This window comes from Vulpes lagopus, chromosome 22 (assembly GCF_018345385.1).
Source record: "Vulpes lagopus strain Blue_001 chromosome 22, ASM1834538v1, whole genome shotgun sequence".
Classification (NCBI taxonomy): domain Eukaryota; kingdom Metazoa; phylum Chordata; class Mammalia; order Carnivora; family Canidae; genus Vulpes; species Vulpes lagopus.
The window spans coordinates 25663999-25688466 of record NC_054845.1 but is presented as its reverse complement, the minus strand read 5'-3'; the positions used below and the strand labels follow the sequence as shown (position 1 = coordinate 25688466).

The 24468-nt window shown below is 56.9% G+C and overlaps 2 protein-coding genes across 3 annotated transcripts in view; both read left to right on the top strand.

Moving 5' to 3' along the window:
- Window positions 1-10453, top strand: part of CFAP65 (cilia and flagella associated protein 65) — a 34009-nt gene extending 23556 nt beyond the window's left edge. The window contains 13 exon segments of the mRNA XM_041737501.1: window positions 213-279; window positions 442-552; window positions 2565-2756; window positions 2857-3015; window positions 4384-4527; window positions 4759-4872; window positions 5061-5168; window positions 6869-6913; window positions 7134-7330; window positions 7646-7774; window positions 8274-8780; window positions 9362-9499; window positions 9603-10453. Of these exon segments, the coding sequence (XP_041593435.1) occupies window positions 213-279; window positions 442-552; window positions 2565-2756; window positions 2857-3015; window positions 4384-4527; window positions 4759-4872; window positions 5061-5168; window positions 6869-6913; window positions 7134-7330; window positions 7646-7774; window positions 8274-8780; window positions 9362-9499; window positions 9603-9696 (2005 nt within the window). The 3' untranslated portion in view covers window positions 9697-10453.
- Window positions 10454-10738: 285 nt separating this feature from the next.
- Window positions 10739-22797, top strand: CRYBA2 (crystallin beta A2). Of its 2 annotated transcripts, XM_041737069.1 has the most exons (6): window positions 10739-13055; window positions 14686-14864; window positions 19640-19804; window positions 20574-20715; window positions 21893-22035; window positions 22603-22797. In XM_041737069.1, the coding sequence occupies exons 2-6, from the start codon at window positions 14848-14850 to the stop codon at window positions 22748-22750; spliced, it is 615 nt and encodes a 204-aa protein (XP_041593003.1). In that variant the 5' UTR covers window positions 10739-13055; window positions 14686-14847; the 3' UTR covers window positions 22751-22797. The 2 variants fall into 2 exon arrangements, with proteins under 2 accessions (XP_041593003.1, XP_041593002.1); XM_041737068.1 differs by having other exon boundaries at window positions 10739-14864.
- The last annotated feature ends 1671 nt before the right edge of the window (window positions 22798-24468 follow it).

Sequence of the window (24468 nt, the reverse complement as noted above, 5' to 3'; positions counted from 1 at the left end):
GGAGGAGCTTGGCCTTGCACTCTGTGACCCCAGGGTACCCTAAGCGCCCACCACCAATGGACGATGCTGCCCACCCACTTGGAGGGAGAACCCTCTTGCCCTGTCCCAACTCAGGGGGTTTCCACTTGCTCCCAGCAGCTAGTGGCCTCAAAGCCTCTCTTGCTTGTACCGGGGCTCAGGAACTCAGACCAGATTTGTCCCCTCCCTTCCAGCCACCTGTTTATTGGCACCGATCGCCTCCCAGTGCTCTTCAAGGTGTCCTATGGCCGGGAGATCCTGGTGAGATCCCAGACCTCATCCTGTCCTGGGCACCCAAGAGAGGAGCAGGGAACCGTGCACCCCCCACCTCCCACCCCAGGAAGCTAGGGTTGAGATCTTTCTGCTGAGTGCTTTATTTCCTTCCAGGGAAGGATGGTTAACTCATGGGCTTTCTATTTCCAGCTAAATTTCATAGGTGTGACAGTGAGGTTGGAGCAAAAGTACGTGCACTTCACCTCCACTAGCCACCAGTTCATCCCTGTACCCATCGGAGACACACTGCCCCCAAGGCAGGTCAGTGGGCCCCACTGTCCTGGTTACCGAGAAGTCTAAGCACTGAATTCTGAGTATCCCCCATTAGCCCTTTCCCAGGTGACAAAGACCCTGCCCTCCGGAAGTCCTCGCTCTTAGAGGTGGGGCAACGGGTGGGACCCTGAGTTTGGACAACTAGGAGAGATCCAAGGTGAGAGGCTTCCACTTCCTGAGGCCTGGTACTGAGCCCTTTCCCAGGCCTTGTTCTGGTGCAAAAGCAGGGGCTTCTCTCCTCTGGCATAGGATTCTTTGAATGTCTTTGACCATGAATCACCCTGATATATTTTGGGTAATAACCCAGTAAGTACATACATGCACATACAACTAAAACAAAGCTCATAAATCAGTATGTGCACTACTACATGCAAAGTGTTCTGATATTTTCTGTTTTTAAGTTATTCTGTCCCATTTCTTACATGCTAGACGTGACCTGCTAAATTGGCTTCATGACCTGTTCACGGATAGGTCTCAGCCCCAGTTTGAAAAATCACTGCTCCAGGAAGGACATTTTTCTGCAGTATGGAAAACCAGACTATGAACCCTTGCAAAGCTATAGAATTTTCTTTATTAAGTAGAGTGAATTGGGTTCATTGGCTCTGAAAATGTACACTGGAAATCTCCCACAGGGGGACAAAATATTTTCCCAAACATGCCGTAGCTGTGACATTTCTAAGGACTGAAAAGTCCTTGTATTTCTGAGCGGAGGTCTCTGGTCATCCAGCCAGCAGTCAGAGGAATGGGCTTTCTGGCCCTGAAAGGATGGGACCCCCTGGCCCCAACCTCTGTTTCCTTCCCTACAACAGCTTCTACCCTACTGGTTTCCTTGAAGCCCCACCCAAGGCTGCAGGAGCCCAGGTCCTTGAAAAGGAAGGCAAAGACTCAGTGTCCCCTGGAAAGCTTCCCCTTGAGAGACTAGACCACTCCCCTGTGGCCCTGAACACAGACAATGGAAAATGGGTCTGGAGCCAGGAGACCTAATTGTGCCTCCAGCCAATCTCCACAACTGTGGCCAAGCTTCCTCTTTGATTCATGAGATGACGACAGATTGTGGCCTGGATCCACCAGAGGGCAGCGGAAGTAGAAGTGAACAGATTTAATTTACATTTTGGAGGCAGAATCATTGGGACTTGCTGGGGCTAGATTGGGAAAGTGGGAGAAAGGGAGGGATTGAGATGTATTGAATTCCTAGTTTGAGCATTTACTGAAAAGAGTTACCCTGGGGGTAGAAATAGGCTTTCTAGTGAAGAGTTTGGTTTTTACCAAATTTGAGATGCCTATAAGACAATCAGTGGCCGGTGAGGGGGCAGGAGGGCTTGTCAAGCGGAAGTTGGATACCAGGTCTGGAGCTCAGAGGATGACCCAGGCTAGAGAAATATCAGCATATTCAGGAGTGGGTGCTGGGAATGATGAGGGGGCAAGACCTAGACCCAGACGAACTGTTGGCTCTCTCTGGCTTCCATTTTTTTCATCTTAAAATGAAGGATTGGCCCAGAAGATCCCTGGTTTCTTCCAGGACATTCTAGGATTCCCACACTTTGGAGTTAGTCTTGGGGGGCCCCATAACTTCCTTCCCCTCCCTCATCTGCCTTTAAGCAGCACTGCCTCTGAGGGCAGATGTGGAAAGTGGCAGCCTCCCTGGTGATTAGAACAAGAGCCTAGAAGATGCTAAAGGGTCTGGAGGGTGCATGCATGGACACTTCTGTAAATCCCAATACTACAGACGTGAGCGATAGTGCCCCCTTATACCTTGACAAAGGTGAATTAAGAGTAAATAAGGATTACAGATTATCTTAAAATGTCACAGGCTGAAAACATAGTTACATACTTCTTGGGTGATCAAGTGATAAGGGAAATCAGAGGTCGTCAGGGAGCCCTAGGCTGTAAGAGTGACATCATGATCAGCCTGCCCTCCTGCAGTGGACACAGAACCCCAGGCTCTGTGCATTGCAGCCCTGGGCTGGTATGAAGACTTCATTATTCCTGCCCCCCTACAGATTTATGAGCTGTATAATGGTGGCTCGGTGCCCGTGACTTATGAGATCCAGACCAACATCCTGTCGCAGGTTCAGGAAAAAAATTTCGATCACCCCATCTTCTGCTGCCTCAACCCCAACGGGAAGATCCAGCCAGGCACAACTGCTCAGGTCTTGTGGATCTTCTCACCTATTGAGGCCAAGACCTACACGGTGAGCAGCAGCCCAGGCTGATTAAGGATGGAGGTTGGTGTTGGCCTCCTCAGCAAGCTTTGCTCTGACTAGTCCCTTCCCCGCCCTCCTAACTTCCCAGGTGGATGTGCCCATACACATCCTGGGATGGAACTCAGCCATCATCCGCTTCCAGGGAGTGGGCTATGACCCCCATGTCATGGGGGACACAGCCCCATTCCACAACATCTCCTCTTGGGATGACAACTCCATACATCCTAGGCTGATGGTTCCTGGACAGGTAGGAGAGGGAAGGGAGGTAGGAAGGCCTGGGACCTAGGAGGAGCCTTAGACCCCTGGAGGGCTACTGCAGAGGGATGAGGAAGCTGGGAAAGAAATGTGATGGAGGAGGCAGGGGAGGGATGCAGAGGTGAAGCCTGGAACCAGCCCTCATTGGGAGCTAGGAGGCCGCATCGGCTCCATGAGAGGCTTACTCTGCCACCTAGTGCCCATAGGTGTTCCTGCTCAAGTCACTCTGGGCATTGGGATGGAGATATTGGAAGGGGTAGAAGGAAGCTCTCCCATTTTTGGCTGTAAGGTATTCTCTTCATACAGAACAGCCCCTCCCTGTACCTAGATGGATTTTGCTGTAAGATATCTAGAGTCAACAGCACCATCTTTAGTTCAAACACAGCCCACTGTTGGGACATCTGACCTATTCATCCATCCATCCATCCATCCATCCATCCATCCATCCAACTCCTCCCATTGGCCCACATGCCCATCTACCTATCCATCCATCCATCCATCCATCCATCCATCTATTCATCCATTCATCCACTTCTCCATCCATCCTTCCATACAGCCACCCAGTCACTATATACCTATATATCTGCCTGTTCACCCTTCCACTCCTACTGTTTTTGGACTCTAGCTGCATGCTCAGCACTGCGGAGGACACGAAGAAGAGCCAGACAAGGTCTCAGCCCTGGAGACACTCAGGGTCCCTGCAGAGAGAAAGTGCCCCTTCCATGTGGTGTTTCCAGACCCCCTGCTCTTCTGTTCCCAGTAAAGATGCCAACAGCTCACCCCCTCCCCCCATTAAGTTTACAACCATCCATCAGGGATTCAAATTATGTTGGCTTGAGTTCTGTCTTCCCCAAGCAAAAATTTTTAAAAGATCTTATTTATTTATTCATGAGAGACGGAGAAAGAGGCAGAGACACAGGCAGAGGGGGAAGCAGGCTCTCCGTAAGAGCCCAATATGGGACTCTTACGATCCCGGACCCTGGGAACACCCCCTGAGTCAAAGGCTCAACCGCTGAGCCACCCAGGCGTCCCCCTAAGCAAATTCTGATTGCTCAGCCCTCCCAAGCCTATTTTAATGGTCAAAAGCATAGGCTTTAGAGTGAGACTGTCTTGGGTTATTCCCGCTATGCCTGTAAGAGACTTTTGGAAAAAAATTTATGCTCTCTAAACCTTAGCAGCTCATCTGTAAAGTAGGGACAATTATTATATATGTATACCCCAGGGCCATGGTGAGGATCAAATGACTGAACTGTCTACCATGGTACCTGGCCTGCTGAAAGCACTCAGTGACTGGTAGTGGTTGCTATGGTTATGATGTCTTCACCTCCCAAAGTGGCTGTTGTGTTGTCTCCACCAACAGAATGTCTTCCTGTCCCAGTCTCATATCTCCCTGGGAAACATTCCTGTGCAGAGCAAGTGTAGCCGCCTGCTGTTCCTTAACAACATCTCCAAGAATGAGACAATTGTCTTTGAGTGGCAGCTGAAGCCTCTAGAGTTTGGGGAGGTGAGAGAGCCCTATTCCCACAGAATTAGAACCTCTAGCAGGGCTCAAAATCCATCTTACCCCATCTCAGGCCACTCCATCCCACCCCATTCCATCCCATCTTGACCCCTCTCCATCGCACTGAATCCCACGCCATCTTACCCCACTATATCCTATCCTATCCCATCCCATTTCACTCTACTCCATCCCATCCCTGTGAAGCTCCAGAGACCTCTTCCCCCAAACAAACAGGTGTCTGTGAGTCCCGTGACAGGGAAGGTGGCTCCTGAAGAGACAATTCCATTCGTGGTGACCCTGAAGGCCTCAGTGCATGCCAGCTTCTACAGCATGGACCTGGTGTGCAAGGTGGGACCAGCACCAGAGAAAAGCTGGGATGGAGCATAGCTCCCACTCCTGGGATGTGTGTGGGCTATGAGATCTGCAGACCTCCATAGAAAGACAGAGGCCAGCCCCTGGAGGAATGGGGAGGGCGAGGGGGTTCCACAGGACACAAGTCCTCCAGACCTTGACCTTCTCCTTGTCCTGGGCTACAGGTGTATCGGCAGGACCTCCTGAACCAGTACCATAAGGAACTACAGGAGTGGAAGGATGAGGAAATGCGGCAGGAAGTGGAGTTTACCATCACAGATAGGAAAGTGAAGGTGAGGAGGCCAGAGTGGGCCTTGAACACCACAGATCTTTCTGACTGGCCTTACCAAGATGCACAGAGGTGGTGATGTGAGGTGGTCCTACATGTAAAACCAGCCAGCCCTGTCCCACATTAGCTTGCTTTCATTAGACCAAGCATAGCATCTCCCCAAGAGACTCTCTTCTGGATAGAGGACTGGCTGGCCATTCCCTGCCTCATGTAGCCAGTGACGGGTGCCTGCTGAGTGCCAGGCACTGGGGACCCAGGGGAGACAAGACAGCTCACTTTCTTTTTTTAAAAAAAAAAATTATTTATTTATTTATTCACAAGAGACACACAGAGAGAGGCAGAGACACAGGCAGAGGGAGAAGCAGGCTCCCTGTGGGAAGCCTGATGCGGGACTCGATCCCAGGACCCCAGGATCACGCCCTGAGCCGAAGGCAGACGCTCAATCACTGAGCCACCCAGGCCTCCCAACAGCTCACCTTCTGATGGAAGATGGTGTAGGTCAGGGGTTTCAGGGCCAGGCTCTGGAGACCAGTTATCCAGTTTTGATTCTTGGCTTTGATAATTTCTAATTCTGGGATCTTGGTCAAGTTACTTAACATCTCAGTCCCTCAACTGTAAAATAGGGGGAATATGACATCTGGGACTGACTTCAGGATAATCCAGGGGCACCTGGTGGTGCAGTCAGTGAAGCGTCCAACTCTTGATTTCGGCTCAGGTCATGATCTCAGGGTTATGGGATCGAGGTTTAACTCCATCCTCAGCAGGAAGTCTGCTTGAGACTCACTCTCTCCTTCTCCCTCTGCCCCTCCCCTCCCTGCTCACACGAGTGTATGCACACACTCTCTCAAATACATAAATAAATCTTAAAAAGAGAGAGAGAACCCAGAAGTGGGACACAAATGAGACAAGATTGGCCATGAGCTGCTGATGGGTGGGTAATGTGGTGGGTAATGGAGGACTCTGAACATTCTCTCTACTTTCTTGTACATTTGAAATTGCCCATATGAAGAGGACTAAAAATGAAAGTTCAAAAATATTTTGAATGCAAGTAAAATAATGTCTGCTTCACAGAATTGTGGTGAGGATTGGATGAGTTAAAGCATGCAAAGAGCCTGCAACAGTGCCTGGCATCCAGTAAATGCACTAAACAACTACTAGTATTTGTAGGGAAGACAGAGAATAAACATAAGACAAAACAGCCTCTTCTGTCCCTTCTCATTTCCCAGCCTCCCTATGCTGGTCTTCTTGCACCTTGATCACCTCTGCACTCACCACACTCAACCCCCAGGGAGGAGGCACTGCTTCCCTCTGAAGCTGTGGCCCAACTATGAATGCAAATCATGTCTGCAGGGTGTGGGAGAAGGGATTTTTGAATTAAATCTTAATGAAGGAGAGCATTTCCTTATCACACCAAGCTGCAAAGCTCCGAGGCACAAGGACAAGCACCCTTGGTACAGCCTGCATATATTTGGTGGAATCTCCTTTCCTTTTCCTTTGAGTGATCTGATTTGCCTTGCAGTCTGCAGGCAGCACTTCCCTAAGGAAGGTCCTGGAAGGGGGTGTGGCTGGGAGTTGGGTGAGAGCAAGAGGGCAGCAGGTCCCGGCATGGGCTTCCAGCCGCCCATGGGTGGACAGGAAAGGTAGGAAGAGGGGAGTCCCTCTAGGCTTCTCGTAACCCAAGCATGGGTCTCCTTGCTTCTACAGGAAGCGGGATACTGTAGAGCCTGTGCACCTATGAGGAAGTACGAGGTGAGCTTATAAGCCCCATCTCCTTGGGATAAATTGAAAGGTCCTTGCTTGCTTCCAGAGATACCTCCAACTGCTGGCCCAGCCTTCTGGAAGGGAGGGATGGAAGTGGGGTGGGGTCACACTTGCATTCGGCCCAAAAGGCCTGGTTGGGGCTAGGGACCCATTGGTGAGGGAGTGATGTCCCCAAACCCCTGTCATCCACCTCTCCTCCTTTCCAAAGACGCTGCCGCCCATCAGGAATCAGCAGCCTCTCAACCGGCCTGCCAGCTGGAACCTTAAGATCCGAAAGAAGATAAACTGGTTCTGTCCCCAGTTGCCCTCGCCAGACATGCTGTACTTGGGCCTCACGGCCCGTGCTCATGCCACTGACTACTTCCTAGCAAACTTCTCTGACTTTCCCCGCCACTTCTTGCACCGGTGAACTCTCAGGAAGGGAGGGGTCTCTGCCCCCTGGGGACCCCAGCTAGGCCTCCTGCCCCACCTCCTTCCTTCCTTTTCCAACTTGGAGCCTCTCCAGGTCCTGTTGCCAACTCTGAGGCTTGGGCTTGGGTCCCCAAATGCAGTAGCACTACATTTGGGCCAAGGTGGGGGGTGAGGGTGCTGTCCCAAGCTCATCTATGTTCTTAGGACTTCATGGCCACCACCATTGCTCATGAACCCACCCACCCCCATCTCCTAACCCGCCACATGGTGGCTCACTCAGGCCACTCAGAATGTCATGGCCTGCTCCAGGGAGCTGCCAAAGAGAAAGTGCCCCAGGGAGGAGTTGGAGGCTTCTGAGGAAGAATCCCCAGACAAGTGGGCCGCCGTCTCCAAGCAGGAAAAGCAGCTCCTGATTGACTGTCTCACCACCATCATCAGGTGACCCCCTGGACCCTCACCATCCCCCTCATCTTGTCAGCTCATTCAGCCAACTCTGTGTCCACCCATGGTCCCTGAAATCCCAGCCCTGAAAAACAGAACTTCCTTACAAGATCCTTTCACTGGTGGCCCCAGGCCCTGCAGGATGGGGCAGCTCTGATGGAGCTGGCTAGAGGGATCCTGAGGTCTGTCCTGTCCAGGGCTAGTAGATAAGGTCTGAGCCAGTTCACTGTCTCCCCAGGCCTCCTGTTGCTTATCTGTGTAACTCTGACCTCTTGGTTCTACCTCTAAGGACCCATGGGGCCCAGAGATGCCTCTAAAGAAGGGGTGGGCAGGGCAGCTGACTAAGGGCTCGTTAGTCCAAGCACCCATTTGTAGACAGAGTGGGCAGGAACTGCCCCTTGGAGAACACTGAAGCCAGAGTCCCAAAGGGGGGGCCCAAGGACCCCTTGCAAGGCCTCCCAGCAGGGACCTCCTCTTCCTCCTCCCTGCCATGCAGGGGTCTGCTAGAAGACAAGATCTTCCATGAGGCCGTGGACCAAAGCCTGGTGGAGAAGATGCCTTATTTCTCCCAGTTCTGGAATGAGCAGTCAGCCAGGTTCGTGGCCCAGAACAACACCCTGCACTTAGCACCAGTCCTGTCTCCATCCTCTAGCAGCTGGGAGGCCAGCAAAGGCAAGGAGTCAGAGGAGGACAAACTGAGGCCCGGAAAGAAAGTGGGGGAGGAGGAGGAGGAGAAGAGCGAAGAGGAAGAGGAAGAGGAAGAGGAAGAGGAGGAGCTGGAGGAGGAAGAGGAGGAAGAGGAGGAGATGGAAGAGGAGGAGACAGGCAAGGGGGAGCTGGAGGAGGAGGAGCTGGAAGGGAAGGAAGAGAAGGTGCCCTGGATGGGGATTGAGCCCATGCTGCAGTCCGCGTCCCAGGAGTCGCTGAAATGGCAGTGGCAGCAGCAGCTGAAGGTCATAGTGAAGGAGGAGCAGGAGCAGGATGAGAAGGAGACCATCAGCCGGTGAGCAGCCTGCGGAAGGATCCCGGGAGGCAGGGGTGTGCTGGGGCGCACCTAGGCAAGGCCCTTCCCAGCTCAGCGTTCACCGACGTCCCCACTGGTGGCTTAAGGCCTTCACGAGGAGTGTTCGCAGGAGGCGATCCGAGCTGTAGTGTTTCCCTCCAAGACCCGGCTCCGAGCATTCACTAGCACACCACTTCCAGAGGGTAGTCAGCACCCCCGCTTCTTGGAGGGCCTTTCCCTGGGGCTGCTCCCGGGCCCTCCCTGCCCGTGTGGGGATTCCTTAGGCCCCACCACCCCCTTCGTCTCAGCCTGATGCCTCTCCCCACACCCGGCCCCGAGATGGGCCTACACTTGCGCGGGTTCGGATCCCACCGCTTGTTCCAGCAGCTGACGGCTCGGCAACTTGGTCCCCTTCAGCCACATACGAGCGTCTGTAAAATTGGAACAAGGATGCCTTCTAGGGTTGGGAGGGCAGGGAGCGACCTGGGAACCCCCGCAGAGCACAGGGCGCGCGGTGCACAGCACGCCAGAGGCCCGCGGAGAACGCGGCCACCCACCACCGCCCCCTCCCGCCGCCGCAGGCTCCCGGCGTTCGCCAACCTGCAGGAGGCGCTGCTGGAGAACATGATCCAGAACATCCTGGTGGAGGCGAGCCGCGGGGAGGTGGTGCTCACCTCGCGGCCGCGCGTCATCGCCCTGCCGCCGCTCAGCGTTTCCAGGTGGGGGCGCCCCCCGCGCCGGAGGGGCGCGAGGGGCGGCGGGGCGGGCAGGCTTGGCCCCGGGCCTGCCCCCGACCTCCCTCTGGGGCTTTCTGTCTTCCAGGGTTGAGACTCCCGACTTGCTGCCGGCGGCGCCCCTCGGGCTGCAGCAAGCAGAGGTGCCCCGCCCGGCGGTGCCGCCCCCTGCGACTCTTTGAGGACGCCAGAGCCCGACCCCTCCGACTTGCCGCCCCAAGGGCCCCCTCCCCGCCGCCCCGCCAGTAAAGCATCCGGCCTTCTGCATCTGCCTTGACTTTGTTTCCCCGACGCAGGAGGAATTCTTGGGCGCGCTCTGGGAGGGACAGATGGTGGGAGCGGCCGAGGCGAACTGCAGCGACTCGTTGCAGACTTGGGTGCTGGGAGGGTGCGTCTCTCCCCTCCACGCGGCCGCGGGGCCTGGGCTCCTGCCGCTCACTCCGGGCGCCGACCTGGTTCGGCCAGTGGAGGGCGCTTCGGGCGGGGCCTAAGCGGCCTTTGCCCCAGCGCAGCCCGGCGGACGGGAACTGAGCGCCGGGCCTAATCGGCGCAGCAGGTGGCTGCAGGGCGAGGTGACCACCCCTCCCCTTTCCCCGTTGCGCCTGCTCCGAGGCTCGGTCCCTCCATCACCAGCCTTTTCTCAGCATCTGTCGGGCTCCCGGGACTGTGCTAAGAGGTTGAGCAGGGAGGAAAACCGGGGCACGTCGTGGAGGGCTAAGGGCTAGACGCTGGGACGTGGTGGAGGTCACAGCTAGACAGCGGGCCACAGGCCCTACTAAGCGACCCCCATCGTGAATCTGAATCCCCAGCCCAAGTGATGTCCCACCTTCCCTAGGAGACCCACCTCTCTCTCCCCCCCTAACCTCCTCCCGGCAGCCTCTGTCCTCTGCTCCTCCCCCCCCACCCCCCAGGCAGGTGGGTGGAAAAGTGACATCTGGTGTTGTTCCAGAGGCGCCCAGGTCCCCGACACCCCCCCTCCACCCCCGCGGCCAAGGCCTCCGAAGAGCTCCGGCCCCGGAGCCCAGGCGGGGGCGGAGAGGGGGTGGGGGCGCTCCGCCTCCTCTGAGTCAATATTTGCTCCGAGCAAACGGGCGCCCGGGACAGGTGTGAGTGTGTGTGTGCGTGTGCGTGTGTGTCTAGGGGCGGGGACTGGGCAGGCGGGATAAAAGCGTGCTGAGCCCGGGCTCCCGCACAAGCTCGGGGGAGTGGGCTGGGGGCCAAGCCAAGCAGGGCCGGGCCAGGTGAAGGGTGGCCAGGAGGGAGGAAGGGAGGGGCGGGCCGGGTGCGCACCTGGGTGGCCTCCTCGGCCGGCGACGTGTCAGCCGCAGATGCGCGCAGGTGAGGGCGGCGGCTAGCGGCGCGCTGGGGGCCACTGCGCTCGCAGAAGACCAGGACCAGGAGCTCGCCGAGGGCGCCAGCCAGGCCCCGGGCCCTCCGCTCCCGCCCCGCGACGAGCCCCTCGCACAAACCGGACCTGAGCGTTTTGTTCGTTCGGCTCGCGTGAGGCAGGGGTGGCCTCTCAGCACCCGCCCGGGGGCCGGGCCCGACCGCCACGCAGGCACCTGCCGCCGCCGCCGCCGCCGCGGCCGCCGCCGCCGCCAGACGGGTCGGAGAGGCCGCGCGCCGCTCCCGGGGGAGATCCGGCTCCCATCCGGCCCCGCCCGCCCTGCCTCGTCCCGCCCGCAACGCCAGGGTGCCCGGCTTGATTCCGGGTAAAATGGGCCGGCTGAGCAGGCTCCACCGGGTGGCATAAGGGGCTGTGGCCGAAACAGGAGCCCTTCTGGAGGTGGAAACCCGGCTGCTAGTCCCGCTCTGTCCCAGCGACTTCTGTGGCCTTGGGCAAGTCATTTCCCAGCCTCTCCTGGGGTTTCCTGTTTGCTCAATGAGAGGGCTTGGTCTGGCCTCCCAGCGAGGGCCTCACCAGTCCCCAAATCCTGGCTTCTGGGCTTCTAGCAATAATTCTGAGCCACCTGCCCTGGGAAGTTAGAGACCCTCAAGGGGCTGGAGCAGTAGCTGTGAAGTGTGGAAAATCTGGGTTGAAGGAGCTAGAGCCAGGTGAAGATCCAGTGTGTTCCTCCAAATCTGTTTGGTGCTGACATCCTGAGGGTTCACTCCCTGCCATCTCCCCGGCCCCTCTTTCAGTCTTCCCATGTGTGAGATAGACTGAGTGAGTGACTGATTGAAAAGGACAAACATGGGGTCCCCTAGCCCTTGCCAGATGGGGTCCCCAGGGACCGCAGCTCGACACCTTTCCAGAACTCCATAATCCCAAGGCCTCCTGTTGCACGCAGCTGCGGGTCAGGTGAGGGTGGGCCCGAATGGCCCTCATCTTAGGAGTCCACGGGTCATTAGCCACCACCCACACCTGAGACAGCCGGGTGCCCTTCTGCAGTGATTCAGAGTGCTAAGATGTGACATGGGGGAGGGGGCGGAGAGTGCCCTAGACCCTGGCCTCCTGCCTGCTGAGTCTAGAACTCAGAGTTCCACACACAGCGGTAGGTCAGTCCGAGCCAAGCCCTTAGCCCAGTCCCTCTGTCCTCTGACTCCTGGTGTCCTCCATTCCTCCTCCTCAAAATTGGTGGTGGTGCCAGTCTTGCCCCAGACAGAGGGGCCCATTGTAGGTCGTAAGTGGAGGGAAGCCTCTTGGACAGCGGTAAGGAGCCACAGTTTCCCCTCAGAGTGAGGAAGCATCCTGGGGCTACATGGGATTGTACCCCCCCACACACCCAGGCAGAGGTAGCCCCTGGGGAGAGAGAACAAAGGTCAGGAGCCACAGGTCCTTCCAGCTCCATTCTGGATGTTCCTGGAGGGGCTGGCTTGTCCTTTCTACCTGCCCCCCCTCCACTGTCACCCCCCGCTCAACTACCCGCAGGCCCTATGGGATCTGCTGAGTCCTCTGTGCAGAGAAAGGGAGGGGGAGGGGATGAGATGGCTCTGACAGATTCCAGGAAGTTCTGGGAGGGGGTGGACTGCAGCGGCCCTGGGGAGGGGAACATCCATGGGCCCCCAGGCTGGGGCATGTGCAGCCCCCATCCTGCCCTCCCTGACCAGGCTCCTGGTCCTCTGCTCCTTGCCTGGTGCTGAAGATTTGCCTGTCAGGGGCCTGGCCTGGCAGCGGAACATCTTCCCTGTGTCTTTAAGGGCTTCCTCTTCTCCTCCCTAATCGTGGAAGGGGGTTAGAGCTCCCGACCTCTGGCTGAGATTTCAGATCTGGGGGTTGCACAACGAAGAGATCTCCCCCTGAAGCGACCCCCTTCCACACACACACACACACACACACACACACAGTCATTTGGTGTGTGTTGGGGGGCAGGTGGGAAGAATGAGGCCACCAGGAGGCTGGGTCAGCCCTTGCAACCGAGAACCACCGCCTTTTCCCTCCAGGTCCTAATTTCTCCAGACCTCCACCTCCCGTCCCCAAGACCCGCATTTCCTGACTGAGGCCTAGGCTCAGGCTCCGGCCTCTCCCGTCCAGGGCCCTCCTCCCTGCCCGGCCAGGGGGCCAGGGGCGGAGACTCCAGGCGCCAGGCTGGCCCTGCAGGTGCGGGGCTTGGGGAGGAGGGGGGTGCTCAGCAGCTGGCGTTCGAGAGTGGGCCCCCTCCCCCCACCCCCTTCCAGCTCCCAGCCGGAGCCTGCTTCCTGTCATCCCTGTCAGCACCCCAGGCGGGGGAGGTGACAGGTAGGGGAGGAAGCGGAATAAGGGACTGAGCGGTCGGAGTGCGGGCAGCCCTGGGACTGGGAAAGTGCAGAGGAGCTTTGGGGAGAGGAGACAGAGCAGAAAACACAGGCAGGACAGAAAGATAGAAGATGAGGCCCAGAAGGATGTGAGACCCAGGGGAGATTTTAGGATCTGGAGAGGCTGCAGCTCCCCGCATTGCCACCCCACCCCTGTGAGAGCCAGGGCTAGGGAGCCACAAAGACAACCCCAGAGAAACCAAAACCAGAGAGGGTGCTAAGTACCCTGATAGAGCAAGAAAGATACAATTGGGAGAGATGGAGAGATTTGAAGATGCCGGGTCAAAGGTCAGGGTAAGCAGAGGTGGAAGGCAGAGCATGTGGGGAGGTAGGGGTCCACCAGGTGAAAAGGGCCTCCAGCCCCACACTGGGGGAAATCACCCCCAAGAGAGGAGAGAGAGGTGGCTTCTAATGGCCAGAGCCCCAGAGCCGGGGAGGGCTGATAGGCCTGACTTGGGAGACCCATCTTTCCCCCACTAAAGGGCAAACGACGAAGAGGGGCAAGGCTCAGGCCCCGCTGGACACTGAGCCACGAGGGGCACCATCTGATCCCATCTCTGCCCTTTTCTCTCTTGGCCACAGCTGTAGAGACAGACAGCTTTGGCAGCTGACCTACCCGCTACCCACCTGCCTGTTGTGGCCCAGCCATGGAACCTCTGCCCAGGGTCCACTTGAGAGTCAGGGGACCCGGGAGGGGACCGGGAGTGGAGGCACTGGGGTGGGGGGGCTCATAACCAGGTGCTAATCCCCATCCGGCCAAGGCAGAACCAGAGCCTCACTGACCTTCTCAGAGATTAGTCCCCATGGCGACCTTGGCAACTCACCCCCTCACTCTGGCTAGGGGGGGGTAGTGGGTGCAGAGGCTGGGTGGGGAGGGGGGGAGGGCAGGGAGGCTTCCTGAGGCACCACAGGAGCACAGCAGTCAGGCTTGGGAGGCCTCTCCAAAATCAGCCCATACTACAAAATTGGGCCCTCAAGAGAGGGACTGACCTGCCCCAGGGCACATAGGGAACCCGAAGAGCCTCCAGTTCTGCTCCTAAGTGCTTGTTCCAGAAGAGCAGAGGAAAGGAAATTGAGATACGCTCCCTCTGACCCTCCCAAGCCTCCCAAACTGAGATCCTGAGCAGAGTGGCTTGAATGGGGTGAGGCAGGAAGGCTCCCCATCCAGAGAGCTAGGCTGGCTTCCACAAGGCCAATGTGGGAAGGGGGATGCAGCCCCCAGAGCTAGGCTTGCTGCCCTGACTCCAGCCTCCATTCCAGCCAGGCCTGGGGGTGCGGGGAGCAGGGGGGAAGCCTTGCAGCAAAGCCATTCATGACCGCAACCACCGTGACAACTAAGGGCTAACATTTATTGGGCACGTTCGGCAGGCCAGTTCTGTTTTACATGCTCTCAAATCTTCACAACAGTTTTTAAGACTATTGTTCCCATTTTCCAGCGGGAAAAACTGAGGAGTAGAGTGCAACTTAGAAGCAGTGGAGCTGGATTTGAACCCAGGCAGTGGTGCAAGATTCCCGAGCACTCTTAACCCTCCAGTGTCTGTATGCTCATGGGCCGGTGACTGAGACGACCTTCTCTCCTCTTGGACACTGGCCGTGGAATGGGATATGTGCAAGTGTAAGTCACAAGGGAATACCCGTGTGTGACCCCCAACACCCAGCACAGGGGGGCACATGGCACATTTAATTAAATTATTGGAGGAATAAGTGAGTGAACAAGCGTTTGCCCATAAATGAGTGTGGCTTTGGGGGCCTATTGAACCCTAGGAGAGTGCTCACGTGCGGTGTGTGGGATCCGCGTGTGGATCTGCTGTGCCTGTAGCCCCAAGGCATGCGTGTGCCCGCCCTCTCCCTGCTGCCCTGCGTGAGCCCCCTGGCTTTGTGTCTGGTGAGCGTGTGGCGGTGGAAGCTGCCTCCCATCTCCCTGGATGGGAGCCAGCTCCACGTCCCCACTGAGAGGCAGAGAAGAGGGGCTCTGCTGCTGGCAGGGGAGGACAACGGGTGTGTGAGTGGGGCTCCCGCATCCCCCCCAAGACCCCCCTCTTTGGGGCCAGCTGTCGGACCCTGCCTGAACTGAGCTGATCTCTCAGTTATCTGTCTCCCAGGAGACCAGACCTCACAGCCCCAGGGAAGGTGCTCATCTGCCCGTTCCTGGCTCCGAACCTGGGGGGGGGGGCAGGGGGGGTAGTGAGGCTGTAAAGGAGAGGCTGGTGACCGGACCAGGGGGAGGGAGGGCACCATTCACAGAATTTGCATCTTCAGTCACCAAAGCCCTGGCTGATTTCCCAGTGAAATGAGGGGTAAGAGGTGGGAGCCAGCCAGCTTGAGGAGAGGACATGGGCCACTGGGCGCTTCTAAGCTGCCCAGCAGTACTGGGAAGTCGGGCTGCTCGGGATGGGGCTCTACTTGAGGGAGAGGTCTCTGGGGATTCTCAGATATCCCCTTTATATGGGATAGAGACCTGGGTGGGAGCCCAGGATCAGGTTGAGGGATCTTCATCAGATCTGTGTGTCCCTGTACGGGCAAAGGGCCCTGAGCGGGATCTGAGGGTCTCGGGTTCTGAGGACACAGGACTGAGTCTGAGGTTTTCTCTGTGGGATCTGAAGGTACCTGGTGGGTTTTGGGCTTTGGTAGAATCATGGGGAGGGTAGTCCTAGAGATTTCTCTATGGGACCGGAAGTCCCCATAGGAGATGAAGGGCTGGAGAGGGTGGGGATGGGGAGTTCTTTGAGGGCGATGAGATCCCTATGAGAGCTTGAGGTCTCTTGGAGGTGTAGATCTGGGGACACTTTTTTTTTGGCCTAACTTCCCCCTTCCACACCCAAAGGCTGAGGCTGCGGATGGGGAGGAGGTGGGAGTGAGGGTGCTGAGCTGGCAAACAAAGCCACCTGTGCATCCGTCCTTCAGGAAGCTCTAAGCGCAACTGATCTGGGAAAACAAACAGGACCAGCTGCTGAGGGGAGGAAGGGGGCTAGGAGGTGAGGGGGGGGCCCGGGGGGGTGTCAGCTGGGGGACTGGCGCTGGATCAGCCTGGTGGAGAAAGGAGGCCGGGAGAGGGTCCATAGCACAAAATAGGGACAAGGACCCCAGAGTCCCATTCTAGCACACCCAGCAGGGCTGCCTGACAGCCCCTTCTCTGTCAGTGGGTCCTCCTTCCCTTTCTCTATGACTTTGAGTCCCAGAGCCAGGGCAAGGTCTGGGGGAGGCGAGGACCCCGAGAGAGGTCAAGGCAGCTGGCTCCTGGCCGTCTTGGTGGGTGTGCCCATTTCTGAGAGAGCTGCTCACAGACATCTGGAATGGGGGTGGAGCGGGGGAGGGGGAGCACTGGGCCCTCTAACCATGTTTCTGATGGGGAAACCGAGGTACCCAGGAGGGAAGAGGCTGGCTAGTGCCTCACAGCTTCTGAGAGCAGAGCCCAGACCGGAATTTAGGACTAGAAAGGTGCCCTTTCTCCCACGAAGGGTCTCCACCCCAAATCCCAGCCGGACTCTTCATTCGAATTTGGATCTCAGCTCTTATGCCTCCCCACTGTGTCCCCGACCACACACACACACACCCCTCCTGCAGCATATAGTCGTCTGGCCAACAGCTGGATCGGAAACTGCCCACCTGGGCGCAGCCCAGACCCCAGGGCAGCGTCCAGCCTCCAGCAGGCACCCGTGCACCCTCCGGGCGAACACCCGGCGCCCGCGTCACGGAGCAGCGCAGACGCACAGCCTGACGCACTCGCCCCCGCGCGCGTCGCCGCCCGGACCTCAGGCTCGCACCAACTCTCCCTGCCACCCCACCCCACCCACCCCACCCCACCCCACCCACCTCACCTCGCAGGCTTCCCTTCCAGCGCGGCCCGCCCGCGCCCCCTGGCGGCCGAATCTAGAATTGCCCGATAGAGACGGAGGAGGAATGATGGAGGGAGGGAGGGAGGGAGGGAGGGAGGGAAAGAGAGATTCGGTTCACACCTCCCGCCGCGTCCGACGACCCGCCTCGGGAGCCCAAGTCCAAGGGCCAGGACACGAAGAACCCAGAACTCTGTCTGGCCCCCCTCGATAGTTTGTATTTCTCCCTTATGGACTTTGGGGGGAAATTATACCCTATTTGTGTTTGTCCAAACGCCCTCTCGGGTAGGGAATCAGGGCACTGGGCGTGCTCTGACCCCATCTCCACTCAAGCCCCGCTCTCGTCGTCCTTGCTGTGATTCAAACCTTCCTAACATGGACTTTACTCCTCGTGTTTTAGGGCACTTTACTCTTGGCATTCACCTTCACACACCTTAGGATCTTCAATAGCAGTTCCTCACGAGTGAAAAGAGAGACCTAAGGGAGGCTCCAGTGTCTCCCAACACCTGTTCTCAGCAGTCCAGAATTTTGGAGCCAGGGGGTGGGCGGGGGCTTGGTAGAGTGGGCAAACCATTGCCCTTGCTCTCTCACTGGGGAATTTCCTCTAGACCCCTTCCCCCTGGACATTTGACGCAGTCTGACCACCTGTTCCCTCACTCAGGTTTTATTGAGCACCTCCTCTGTGCCCAGTACTGTGCTGGGTTTGAGGATAACAAAGAACAGGACCAACACGGCCCCTGCCCCCCTTAAATGGAGCTTACACTCTAGTAAGAGAGATACTCAGTGCACCCACAAACGCTCTTGAGCAAAAGATGAAGACAACTTTACAGAGTGATAGACACTATAAAGAAAACAGGGCGATGCGATGAACAGTAAATGCCAGGAACAGCATCACCCAAGAGGTAACAAAGGAGCCAGCTTGCCAAGACCTTGAGACTAAAACACTCCATCAGGTAAGGGGAGGAGGCTCCGAGGTGGGAATGAGCTTGACTGGCCAGAAAGGACGGCGGTCAGCATGGCAGGTTGCCAGGAGCTGAGGCCGCAGCATCTGGCCTCTACAAGCCTAACTTTTAGCCAGAGGATGTGGAGTGGTAAGAGCACTGGCTTTGGAGTCAAAGGGTTTAAGTTCTAATCTTGTTTTGACCCTGGCTGTGTGAATGTGGAAGAGGCCCTGTGCCCCCTGGTGCCTCAGTTTCCAGGTCTGCATGTCCAAGCCTACCTCACTGGACTGTTGTTGAGTCGATAAAGAAAGCCGTGGGCTGGTGGGAACAACAAAATAGCAGTTCCCTTCTCACTCTCCCCTCGGCTTCTGTGGGAATACCCCCTCCATTAAGGAAAGCTCACAATTTTGCCAGAAGTCTTTATGCCTTATTGACAACTATGATGGTTAGGAAATTCGGCTGTAAATTGGGAGGAAACGACCTCCCTTGGAGGCCCCAAGCCTTTCCTCCTCCCCCTCTCCCCCTCCCACTCTCCCGCCTTCTCCCTGCCACACAGGGCCCTGGGACTGAGGGCCAGAGCCTAGGACCTTCCGTCCCCACCAGCGTCCCCAGACCCTGGAGCTCTGGCCACTGGGAGCGTAACGCTGAGGTTGAACCATTCTACCTTCCACAGTGAGCCACTCCCTTAATTACTTTTATTTCTAAGCGCTTCGTAAATCCGATCCCTCCCTTGGGCGGTTTACGCTTCCTGAGCTCAGCGCCGCGTCGCGGCGAGTCCTGGTCATTGCCTCCTTCTTGGCCCCTCCGCGCACGAAAACTCCGGAGCGTGGGGCGCCGAGCTGGGTCCGGGAACTCAAGCTCGGGAGCATAGGAGCCACCACCGGCCAGCGCTCCGGGGCAAAGAGGACGGAGGGCGGGAGGAAAACCGTTGGCGGAGAGCTGTGTCTACCCTCCGGCCAGCGTCGGGAGCCGCCTCGCCCTAGGCCTAAGAGGTGGAGGGTAGGCCTTGGCAAGAAGAATTCGCGATCGTAGCCAGGTGGCCCCAGAGTGACCTGGTACCTCCATCACTAAGGGTCTGGGCCAGGGAGGGCGCGTTCCCGCCCGGAGGCCGGGTACGCCTTGCCTGGCTCAGGCCCCCCAAAAAAGAAAAAGCGGAGTCAGCCTCAGCTGCGGCGGGCGCGGGACATGGGCCTCAGCAGTTTCTATTGTGATCCCCGAGGGCTGGGGCCAGATTGGCGGCTGCGGGAAAGGCCTGGGCTCTCCAGGGGACACCAGAACTGACCGCCGCCTGCCCGCTGACTCAGCGCGCCCACCCCAGCGGGAGAGAATGCGCGGAGGGGGGCGAGGCCCGGTATAAAGCCCCGCGCGCCCAGCCCGCGCGCAGCCTCTCGGTTTTCCGACAGCACAGCGCTCACCCCACCGGGTGAATACTCGGGGCTGGGGCGGGGTCTCCCCGGGGCGGGGGAGGGCGAGGCGAGGGACAGCCGCTCGCAGCCCGCAGCCCGGGTGGAGCCCCGCGCTCCTCGCCTCCCTCTACCCGCCTAGGGCGCGCCTGGGCCCGGGAGGGGCCGGCCCGACACTGAACCTTTCTTTGGTCCCGCCCTTCTCGCCCGCAGCGGCATGAGCAGCGCCCCCGCGCCGGGTCCGGCGCCCGCCAGCCTCACGCTCTGGGACGAGGAGGACTTCCAGGGCCGCCGCTGCCGGCTGCTGAGCGACTGCGCGAACATCGCCGAGCGCGGAGGCCTCCGCAGGGTGCGCTCTGTCAAGGTGGAAAATGGAGCGTGAGTGATGCGCCAGGCGCGGCGGGGCTGGGTTGGGGGCGCCGGGCTCCCCGGGTCTAAACTCCAAGCCTGGGACCTCAGCTCTCGGACCTCCGTTCCCCAGACCTTTAGCCCTGCCCGAGAGAGACCGACCCACATGGGGAACCCCTTGGCCTCCCCAGAACTCCCGTGCGCAAGACAAATCCTAAAGGGATAAAGGCGAGAGGCGACCCTTTGCGGGCACCGGCGAGACCAGCCTGAACCCTGAAGGGATTCCCAGTGTAATTTCCTCCCCAGAGTTTTTCTCTGTGCAAAGTTAGATGGCTCTGCGCTTGGTATAACAAAAGAAACCAACTCCCTCTCCCTTCACCCTGGTCTCTGAGAGCCTGGGGCCCTCAGGAGAGCTGAGGGCCCCCGACTATTGGAAGTTGTTGCTATCACAGGTTGCTGCTGCAGGTTGGGGGGTTCCTACACTTACCTTTACAGGCACCTAAGTGCTTGAGGTAGGAACCCTTGGTTAGGTGATATTCAGAAGATCAGAAAATTCCTTCCAACCTGGGGAGCCTAAGCAGGAAGCCTGGATCCCTCAAACTCCAAATAGCAGGTGGTTTAGTCTTTAGCTTCTAGAGGGGCCATACACATTGCCATGCACTGTGAATGTCACGGTAAGAGCCTGGGGTTGGAGAAAAAGATTGTTTTCTCAGCCTTTTAGTACACAGTGAGGGTGGGGGTGAGGAGGAAGGAGTGGGGCTGGGGCAGATACCTCCCAGCTTCCTTTATCTTTCCCCAGTTGGGTGGCCTTTGAGTACCCCGACTTCCAGGGACAGCAGTTCATTCTGGAGAAGGGGGACTATCCTCGCTGGAGCGCCTGGAGCGGCAGTGGCGGCCACCACAGTGACCAGCTGCTCTCCTTCCGGCCAGTGCTCTGCGCGGTAAGCACAACCTTCCCCTTGCCCCTCTGCCTCCTAGCTCCCAGCTGCAGGCCCTGACTCCACCATGGCACCTCAGAAAGGCTGTCCAGTCACCGTATGGGGATGTGTAAATACAATTCCTAGATGAGCGGTAATGGCATTACTTCCCAGAACCAAACGAATCTCGGAAAGTTCGGACTGAGGGCCTATAGTCAAGTGCCACCCCCACCCCAAAATCAGCACCATGGACAGCACCGAGCCCCATCCGGGCTTAGCACCTACAGGTTCCTCACCTCTGTCCTCCACACCTGTGAAAGAGTGCCACTGTCATCACACTGTCCTGTAGGGCTGGGGTGGCTGCTGTTAGCCTCATATACAAGTGTGGAAATGGGGCTCAGAAGGGCAAAGTGTCTTGTCCTGGGACACGAGCATTAACACAAAGATGAGACTAGAACTCAATCCAGGGATCCTTGGTGAAAAGAGGTCAGTCTCTGTGTATGTATGTGGGGTAAGGGTTGGTAGTGAATCAAACGAGTCACTGGAGGGGAGAATCTCACTTCTCACTTGTACTGACTTGCCTTGCATAGTCCTAGGCCCTTCCCCTCCTGGAATAGAGAAGCTAGGCTAGAGGTCGAATGCAAAGAGCAAATGCTGACTCAGCCTAGCTCTCCATTCCAGGAGGGGAAGGGCCTAGGACTATGCAAGGCAAGACCCAACTAACATTGATGCCCTGGACTGTCTGTTCTGACTCTGCCATCTGGCACCCCGTAGCTGGGCCCTACACAGCTGTGAGAGGCTGCATCCAAGGTGCTGGGCAGGGGACTGAATAGTCAACGAGGCCTTTAGGAAAACTGTTTCTTGGTTAATGGGCTAAATTTCTCTCAGGATCTCTGATTTTCCTTCTGAAATATGTACATATTACAATATGCCCTCTAGCCCTGACCTAGAAGGGACTCTGGGACACCCTCAGTCTCACCACCTCAACCCAAAGCCATAGAAGGGACTAGGCTGGGAACTTCTAAGTACCCCAGCTTCCTAGACTGCTTTGGACCTGACAGAGTGATCTCTGAGAACTTTTGTGAAGTGAGAGTGTCTGCACAGCTGTGTTGGGAGGCAAGGTGGGAAAAGCGGGGCTGAGAATGTACTAATACCTCTTTGGAGAGCCTGACCTGTCCACCCCCACCTTCCTGTGCCTCAGAATCACAGTGACAGCCGAGTGACACTCTTTGAGGGGGAGAACTTCCAGGGCAGCAAGTTTGAACTCAGCGATGACTACCCATCTCTGCCTTCCATGGGTTGGGCCAGCAAGGATGTGGGTTCTCTCAAAGTCAGCTCTGGAGCGTGAGTCCTGGGACTGAAACAAAGGAGATAAGAAGAGAAGGGAGGCAATGGGCACCAGGGAAGGGGGTTGGGAAAGGTGATGGGGTGCTAAGAGATAGGGTAAAGAGATGTCGGGGGCTGGGAGGCAGGGGGAAGTGAGATGATGGAGACAGACTGTGGGGAGGCAGGTAATAGAGTAAGAGTCAGGGAGCCAATGTGGGGATAGAGGAAGGGATTTTTTAAAAGGATTTTTTATTTATTCATTCATGAGAGACACAGAGAGAGAGGCAGAGACACAGGCAGAAGGAGAAGTAGGCTCCCCGCAGGGAGCCTGCTCAGGCCCTGAGCCAAAGGCAGATGCTCAACCTTTGAGCCATCCCAAGGAAGGGATGTTTTAAAAGATGGATGAGGAGGCAATGGAGGGTGGGAATAGGGAACAAGGGGAGGACCAGGCAGGGAGAGACACATGTAGGGAAAATTGAAGCAATAGTTTTGGAGCTGAGGCTGAGAAAGGAAGGCTACTAATGCGAGACATTGGTGGGAGTGGGGGCAGAGCTGCTTACCACCCTTCTGCTCTCACTGGCCTAGGTGGGTGGCCTACCAGTACCCAGGCTACCGGGGCTACCAGTATGTATTGGAGCGGGACCGGCACAGTGGGGAGTTCCGTACCTACAGCGAATTTGGCACCCAGGCCCACACCGGACTGCTGCAGTCCATTCGAAGAGTCCAGCATTAAACTCCACAGCTTGACACCTCCCCTGAGGACCCTCAATAAAGGCTCCTGAACCTGGCTGTCCCTCTTGTCTCTTTCTTGGTGTTTTGCTCTATGATCTTCATCCTAATCCTTCCCTGCCACAAGGCCTCCCCCCAGGCTTTCAGATTCTTGACTGGAGCATAAACTGCCTTAGTATATATGTGGCTAGACCCTAACAGAGCTGAGAAAACTGCTGATAAGGACCTTGGGGATCCTGTTAAATACAACCAGTACCACACTTCTCCTTGGTAAAGGCCCATCAGCTTGGGCCTGGTGTACCACGTACCACGGTACACACATGGCGCATTTGCCATCCTCTGGTTTGAGTGCACACAGTTCTACAGCGGGGCTCATAGCTGAATTTCAACCACCTGGGCCAGGTATCACTATACACAGCAGGACCTCCTTAACTCTGTGCAGCACTCATTTGGGTTTCTCCCTAACCCCCAGGGCATTTCTAGCCTTTATCTTCACCGTGGCTCTCTATCCAACTGAGCAAAGCCTGCACCCTTTCTCCAGCCTTATGGAATCTCTGTCTTATAAAGAAGCAAGCTGTAAGAGGAGAAATGAGTGGGAAGTCCCACTGCCTCCCAGGGCCTTCTAAAGGGGAAATTTTCTCTGAGTTGAGCCACCAGACCCTTTGGATAATAACAATCCTTTCATAATATTGAACTCCAGGATTGACAAAGCACTTTCATACCCCTCATCTCAGCTGTTCCAAAGAACCCTCTCTCGTTTTTCTTCTCCCTCCTCTCCCGCCTCTTTCTTCAGAGGATTAGTGATTTGGAGAGGCCACCCCTCAGCCACCAGCCACAGTGAGCCTGTGTTCTGGGGCAGGTGGCAGAAACCTACAGCTATGCTGGGGCTGAGTCGTAGCAGCTACCAGAGCCCCTGGCACAATGCAGTTTCTACCTAGTTCGCTCTTTGGCCCAGCTAATGATACTCTCAATCCCACATATGCAGGGCCTTCAAGAGCTTTGAGACTCCCCATTCTGTCATTCAGGGATGCTTGTGTTCTTAAGCCCCCAGTGAGACTATCAATGGGGAGGACTGGCCCAGATCATCGCCCAAGCCCAAAGGAGGTAGGGCAATATTGGAGAACAGTCAGACATGGCCCTGAGCCATTCCCAAGGGCCCACTTGTGCAAAGTCAGGCATCTGCTCCCTTGGGAAGAGCCCCAGACCAGAAGTCAGAACACCTGGGACCCAGTCATATAGCATCCTTAAGCCTACCTTGCCTCACTTGCAAAGTAAGGCTACTGATCCCTGTCTTGTCTGTCTCACAGGGTTGTGAGGATTCCAGGAGAAACCACTGAAAATGCTTGTGGTGTTTTGGAAAAGCACTGGGGCAGTCAAAGTAAGGTCCTCATTCCCCTGCACTGCCCTCTCCCATCTGTGGATCCCGGGGTAGTATTGGAGGAACAAGGGACAGAATTCTGGGTAGGGTATGAATCCTGCTTTCCACCTTGTTAGGTTTTAGAGTCCACGCCCCTGTTGCATTTGGTTCTCCTAATACCTACCATATTTCATCCATCTCATCAATGAAGAAAGGAGCTGGGCTGTCTGAGAAAGATAAGCCTTGATAAGGTCATCCACTTTATTGGTGATGAAGCCAGGACTTGAACACAGGGCTCCTGACCCCAAATCCAGGCTGTTCAGGGGAGGCTAACCTGAGCTGTGGCTAAAAGGCTCAGGCCTCAG

Excerpts from the sequence above, each read along its gene's own strand:
- CRYBA2 (XM_041737069.1), top strand. Across the intron at positions 19,805-20,573 it reads GTCAAGGTGGAAAATGGAGC|TTGGGTGGCCTTTGAGTACC; the intron begins GTGAGTGATGCG and ends ATCTTTCCCCAG. Across the intron at positions 22,036-22,602 it reads CTCAAAGTCAGCTCTGGAGC|GTGGGTGGCCTACCAGTACC; the intron begins GTGAGTCCTGGG and ends TCACTGGCCTAG.